Here is a 7348-nt window from a genome sequence, read left to right on the forward strand (position 1 = left end):
CTCCAGTTTATTATATATGGCCATAAGTTTTAAGCTTTTTTTTTTTTTTTTTTTTTTTATTATTCACTAAAGTGCCAGAATTGTGTTGAGACAGAGCTTTAACTTTCCAGAGAGCTTGTTCACATCTCTGATAGACCATGCACACTAATGCCTAGCATTTCACAATAATTGTTCAGAATCCCAACAATGGCAACTTAAAATGGATGTGGCCTGTTCTACCAGAGTCTGTGTTTTAGGGAAAACCATGCAATACAAACATCAAAAGCTGATGGGAGGCAAAAATTAAGCTTAAATACAATGCATATATGTTACTACCAATATCATAAGCTGTCTTTTTTGGTTTGTGAAGGTGTAAATGACTTATTCAAGGCTTCCCCTATGCATTACCTGTTCCAAGCCTCTGGATTTCTGACACCAGTAATTAACAGGTGCAGACTTTACTACAATGGTGACAGACTTGCTTTTACAAGGCAATTCATAACTGGGGCTTGGTTGGATTCACATTGTGCACATTGCTAACGCATGTGTGATTATGGGCCTGATTCACAAAGCGGTGATAACTCAGTTATCACGCCTAAAAGACTTTAGGCGTGATAACCTTTGCACTAGCAAAGTTATCACCGCTTTGTGCTCTAACTCGCGCGAAGCTACGGCGCGTACGCGCGCAAAGTCCCATAGGGCTTAATGGGAGCTTCGCGCGAAGCGAAAATTCGCGCGAGTTTCTTCTTATCATGCCTAAACTGAGTTTAGGCGTGATAAAGGGGTTTTCACTCGCGTGCAAACACTTTGCACCGCTTTGTGAATCAGGCCCTATGAGTGTAAACTGCAGTGGAGACTAGACATCGACTTTAATTCAAAGCCTGCATGCAGCAAGTTATTATGTACTTTCTCTGGCATGCAGGTTGCTTAGAAAGTCCTGCATGAGTAATTGGCTGCACGGAGCAGGAGCCCGTGTTACTCTTGTATGCCCTCATATACCGTAAACTGTAATCTAGCTACTAGCAACAGAATTTGAAAGTCCCATTCAGCAATCTAGGATAGGATCACTCTGTTTTGACTGCATTTTGTGTTGTGTTGGCACACTTGTATTATCAAAACAAAATTTGATTCCAGTTTGTAATCTGCTTTTTTGCACTGACAATAGTTTCTAGAAGAATTAACTTTTTGTGAGCACAACTTTTCTTCATCCTATACTGAGCATACCATACATTGACATTGTATGCCACTGCTGATTCTTATTGATCACTTTTTCAGGCAGCTATGTAGGCATGCATGAAATAGAGGCGCAAGGAAAAATGGGCACAGGGCGAAGCTGATAGAAGTCTAAACGATAAATACCGTAGTGAATTGGGCGCCAAATGGAAATAAAAAATATTTACAGTGGTAATGATGATAATAAAACATTGGTAAATATTACCGATATTTAACTACAACTAAACCTAACCCTACTCTCACATAGAACCCTCCATTTACCGATGCCTAACCCTACCCCCTCCTTCCTGATGCCGAACCTTAACCCCCTTCCTAATGCCTAACCCTAAAACCATCCTTCCTAAGTTTCAGTTAGACTGGCCCGGCTCCCACTATTTTTCAAGCATCCAAATTTCTGCTTTGGGCACCCAATAGCCGATATTTTGCATTAGTGCCTATAAGGGCGCCTAAATCATCCATCAGTTGCAGGCACTCAAATTTCCTGCTTCCCTATGTAGTGTCTTCCACTATAAATGACGTGAATGTAAGCAGATTATGGGACAAATGTTTAAAGTCAATGGGAATCGGTACAAAACAAAAAATGAGCCAGATACTTACCCAAGGAGAGGGAAGGCTCTTGGTCCTATAGAAATTCCGCTCCACTCCCGATCCCCTCCGTTAAGTGCTAGCTCCCCTATTTGAATTCCCCGCGGGGGACTTCAGAAGTCTTAGGGAGCCGAATCCTCCCGAAGACAGGCGACTCTATACTGCGCATGCACAAGTAGGCGAGAGAGGGCGCTTGCGCCCGCGCAGTATGGAGCGGCCCGTCTTCAGGAGCAATCAGGCTCTTGAAGATTTCCGAAGCTGCAGAGAGAGCAGTATTTGACCAAATTGCTTGAATACTGCTACCGGGGAACCAGTGCTGGAACGGGGACCAATAGAGGATCGGAAAGGCTCTAAAGGACACAGAGCCTTCCCTCTCCTTGGGTAAGTATCTGGCTGATTTTTTTTTTTTTTTTTGTACCGATTCCCAGCCAGTGGCCCTTATCCCAATTAACTTTTTTTACCCAATTTTACTCCGGTCAGGGAGCAGATGTGTTGCTGGGCCCAGTTTATTCTGTCCTATGTTATGTTATAGGTAGCCGTTGCATATAAATAGGGAGGACTAGCTTAAACTTGAAGTGAGAGGGATGCTGGCATCATTATTTCCTTTTCTACAATGTAGATTGCCTGGCTGTCCTGTTGATCTTCCGCCACTAATACTCTTAAAGCAGTAGGATTAGCCATACTATGCCAGGGAAAACACATATATAAGTAGATAAATACTTGATCTACTTACATAACACATGTATTGTACTGTCCACGTTTTGATTTCAGTGAATGTTATATAGTAAATTAAGAGAATTCTGTTCCTGGTGGGAACCATGTCTTTTGCCCACAGTTTAGACTAAATCCTGATGTCATTTCTGCCCTTTACTTTTTTTCTTTTCTCCTCCAATCGCTGAGTCACCTTAGCCTTGCTTGTAAACACAAGTGAGCAGGGGATCGTGTTTTAGATAAGCAGCTAGGCAAGGAAATAAATGGAAGAGGAGGAATATATTATAGATAAAAGAACCCCCAGCATGCAACTTTTTGGCACTGACTACTAAAGGGCTAGTGCTCCTAAGGTATGTGCTAACTCCAAACCATAACAGCAGAAAAAGTTTTGAATGCAGGATTAGCATCTGTATCACTTAAATAAATTATCAGGCAAAAAAAAAAAAAAAGTTTCACTTACCTGGGGCTTCTACCAACCCCATGCAGCCATCCTGTGCCCTCATAGTCACTCACTGCTGCTCCAGTCCCCCGCCGCCAGCTAGTTTCATTTTTTGCGACCTCGGGGTCGGCAGGCCACATTGCTTACAATTTTTAGCATTCCACTGGTGCAGGAACATTAAGGCTTACTTTTTTTAGCGTTAGCGGTATAACGCTAACAAATTTTGGCGTTAGCGTTGCAACGCGAAAATTTGTTAGTGTTGCATCACTAACGCAAAAAACTGTAAGCAATGCGGGCTGATGTCCCCGGGCTCGGCAAAAAAGAAACTGCAGAGGACTGGAGCAGCAGTGAGTGACCACAAGGGCACAGTATGGCTGCATGGGGCTGGTAGAAGCCCCCCCCCCCCCCCCCCCCCCCCCCCAGGTAAGTGAAACTTTTGTTTTTTGCCTGATAATTCCTTTAATACACACAGACCAGTTGCTGTTGAAATTAGATTTTTATGGTGACACTCCCGCTTTAAGGTAGCCATACATATATGATTTTGGCGGCTGATTGACCAAGAGATAGATCTCTCCCTGATCGAATCTGAATCTGCAGGCCAATTCCCGATCTATTTCAGCATGAAATCCTTTGAGAATTGGCCTTGTGACGCCACCTCAGCCTCATCCCCCCCAAATGTTAAATGGATCCCCCGATGCCAGTGCTTTAATAATTGACCTGTCCGCCTCTGTGTCCACATTCTTCTTCCTCACTGGTGCTCCATGTGGTCGCCGGCGTATTACATGTGGGGCGCGTGCTTCATCACTTTTTGTTTTTAAAAATAGGGATTAACTGTACAAGATGATTAATTGGCAACAAGGTGATCCCTTACCTGGCCAGACCTACTTGGTATAATGGGATCACCTTGACACTAGCTGGTCAGCTTACATGTGATAAGCAGAAGTGAGAATCTCTAGTAACCTAAAACAATGCTGAACACTTGTTTCAGTGGATAAAAATCTAATAATCTATCTTGTGAACTCAGCTTTACAGGAAGCCTCACTTGTTATTATCAAATGATCTGAACTGGAGATGAACATCTTGAATAAATGATGATGGTAGGGGTGAAATGAATGCATGCTGCACTGTGGAATTCTGGGACCGATGACTAACCAGTATTAATAATTACATTTTTCCCCTTTCAGCTTCTTCCAGATAAAGGTGGATATCCCAGCGGAGTGTCGGATTTACCCCATTGATTCTGAGGAGGAGGAGGACAGTCAGCTGGCCTGTAAGGACTCCATCCAGGAGGTGATTTGCCCCTGGGAAAACATCATAGAGGAGGGTAAAGCCGGCTAGCAGGACGCTGCCTAGGGGCACCCATAAATAGGGGACTTTGTGCTTCTACACTGTGGCCGAGAGCCTCTCCAACAAAGTGCATTAGGATCTGCTACAAACCAAGCGATCTCTTTCACCATTAACCAGATCACTGCCAATGGGGGGATGGAATGAGACCCCCTTTACTACTCACTCAAGCACAGCAGTATTAGCCCAAAACACCCAGAATCCTTTGCAGCTGCGGGGCACCTGGAGCCGGAGGCCCTCTGCTGGTGGAAGGGTTCAGCGTATGTGTTGCTGATGTGACTTGTGTTTAATTATGTTATCTGTTCACAATATCACATCGGTGGCCTCACATCCTCTCAGTAGCTGCAGACTGCATTAATCAGTAAGGACAGCTGATATTGGGGTTGGTGGCTTCCTGTGTACAAATATCACCGGTGTGATCCCTGGCCCTGTGTATTGATGGGATGCTATTGGCCATCCTCCAGAATGGATCTCTAAGCTGATATGTAATCGTACAGCTTTGCATGACAAGGAGGGATTCTGGGATATGTTAGAGGACAAGTCCACCTTAAAGTGATGCTTCTGCTCTTGGTGGAGCTAGTGGGTTCAGTCATATGCTGGCTTGTCCACGCCCACCGTAGGGAATGTTATGGTTCCCCACTTGGACATGTTCTTGTCCGCCTATTACAATTCACCACATAACAATATAAAACCCAGTAGGGAGAGGGGGATCTCTTGGTTACGACTGCAAGAGGTGTAGGGAAGTGGAAAATCCAATGGCAGTAGGAAGAGTTTCTGGCCTATGTGGCTGGATAGTGTACCACCTTCGACATAGGAGACCAAGGTTCAAATCCTTGCTAGGCCCAGTACTCTTCCTAATCCTTGGGCAAGACTCTCTAAAACTGCAGAGTGGCCCATTGAATGGTCCCCCTTAGTTGCTGCAGCTCTCAAGCACATTGTCTGACAGGAAAAATGCTATATAAATTTTAACATTATTATTAGCATTATTAATGAGTGTGGCGGGAGAGCAGAGATGCCACCTCCAGAGTACCCAGGTGATAGTAGAATCCAGTGGCAGGAGGTATAGTCCCTGGCTAATGGGTGTGGCAGTAGAGCAGAGATCTATCTCTCCAGGAGATAATAGAATCCAGCATCAGCAGGGAGGCTTCCTGGCTAGTGGGTACGACAGGAGAGCAGAGATTCTACCTCCAGGGACCCAGGAAATAGTGGAATCCAGTGGCAGGAGGCAGGGTCCCTGGCTAATGGGTGTGGCAGGAGAGCAAAGATCTACCTCTCCAGGAGATAACAGAATCCAGTATCAGGAGGGAGGCTTCCTGGCTAATGGGTGTGGCAGGAGAGCAGATATCCCACCTCCGGAGTACCCAACTGATAGTATAATCCAGTGGCAGGAGAGATAGTCCTTCGCTAATGGGTGTGGCAGGAGAGCAGAGATCCCAACACAGGAGTCCCTAAGCGATAAAATAATTATGTGGTGGAGCAGATGTCCTGGTTATGTGAACTCGGGAGGACAAATCTCACCTTTCAGGGTTTCCAAAATGATGTTCGTTTTTATGGGGGTGGCGGATATGCAGTGCTAGGAACTTAGCAGCACAGAGTGCTCACCAGTAGAGCTTCTAAGATTGCAGTAGAAAGGAGCAAGAGGTGTACAGATCTCACCACTGAAGTCTCTGAGAGACAGATTAATCTATCAGGGGAAAGATGAGCCACTGGTAGTAGATAGAGCAGATAAGCAGGGCTGGAAACTCAGGAATTGAGACCTCACTACTAGACTTTCTAAAGGTGCATTCACATGCACAATCCCTACCACCTGCTAGCCTGCAGGCTAGAGACATGTTCTGTTGCTATAGGTGGGGAAGGGACAATGTATGGTACGGACTGGGTGAAGAGCCGAATAATAGTGTCAGCCTGTGTTCAGACGAGATAGGCCCAGCAGGCTGGATCCCTCACCTCGGTTGATAGGTAGCTAGTGTGTGTACTAGGCCTTAGAAATAGAAAAAATCAGCAGAGGGAGGACAGCCCCTAGAGCAGGGAACTTAGATATGCTGAAATCTCACTACCAAGTACATGATTAAGGAGTGACTCTGCAATAGGATGAAGATTCCTCTTCCTGCAGTAAGAGGACTGAGACTCTGTGGAGGGTGCAGGGCAGAATCTGGATCCTCACAGCACACACACCCCACACATACCTGACTTATGTTTACTTCTCATTGCACCGCCCTGCTGTAGAGGACTGGAAAGAGTCTCATTGTGCTATTGCCAGATGAAGAGGGGTAATGTGTAGTGAGACACAGAGGGTGGACACACAGGAAGCCACACCCCCATAGAATATTGTCTCTCATTGGATGATTGCAGTCAGACCTGAGGGTGATGTATTAAGTATAATGTGCTGCGTGCTCGTAACGCAGTCTGTTTGTGACGTTCCCATTAGGCGTCATGTTGTGACTACCTGTGTCTGATGCCTTATTTTTCATACGTGTCTCTGATTAAAACCGGAATCTGATCACTGCAAATTGTGGATGTCAGATTATTTCTATGAGGGTCATCTATATGGAAGGAACATTCAACCCCGAGGTTCTCTTGGCAGTATTTGTTGCTGCTACCACCATAGCTGACAAATTGGGCCCTTTAGGTGATGAGTGGAATGGAAGAAAAATTAAGGTAGCAGGCTTAAATACAGGGGTCTGTTACTGGGTGCATGTCACTTGGTGTTAGACGGCCTGTCACTGGGGGTCTGTGACTGGGGCCTGTCAATTGGTGTTAGTCACTGAGGCCTGTCACTAAGGTCTTGTTACTGAGGGATCTGCCGCTTGGGTCCTCTTACTGACAGCGCGGTCACTTGAAGTCTGTGAGGAGATGACAGTGATGCTTGTCACTTACTGAGGAGTCTGTCATAGAAGGGTGATATGATTTTATTTATTATGTTTCAATGCATTATTGTGATATATATATTAAAGTAGTGAAAGTTTGTGTCAGAGCCGGGACAAGGTCCTCCAGCACCCAAGGCTGAGACACCAAACTGCGCCCATCCATCCCTCCCAACCCAGCCATCACACACTG

General features: G+C 45.4%; 1 protein-coding gene across 7 annotated transcripts in view; it reads left to right on the forward strand.

Annotated features, from left to right (window-relative positions):
* Positions 1 to 6795, forward strand: part of RGS9 (regulator of G protein signaling 9) — a 224586-nt gene extending 217791 nt beyond the window's left edge. For 6 of the 7 annotated variants that reach the window (XM_068264027.1, XM_068264028.1, XM_068264023.1 and 3 more), the window contains one exon: positions 4132 to 6795. In XM_068264027.1, coding sequence (XP_068120128.1) covers positions 4132 to 4285 — 154 coding nt within the window. In that variant the 3' untranslated portion in view covers positions 4286 to 6795. The remainder of the gene's footprint in view (positions 1 to 4131) is intronic. The other variant, XR_011025387.1, reaches the window with a different exon arrangement.
* The last annotated feature ends 553 nt before the right edge of the window (positions 6796 to 7348 follow it).

This window comes from Hyperolius riggenbachi, chromosome 12, assembly GCF_040937935.1.
Source record: "Hyperolius riggenbachi isolate aHypRig1 chromosome 12, aHypRig1.pri, whole genome shotgun sequence".
NCBI classification, from domain to species: domain Eukaryota; kingdom Metazoa; phylum Chordata; class Amphibia; order Anura; family Hyperoliidae; genus Hyperolius; species Hyperolius riggenbachi.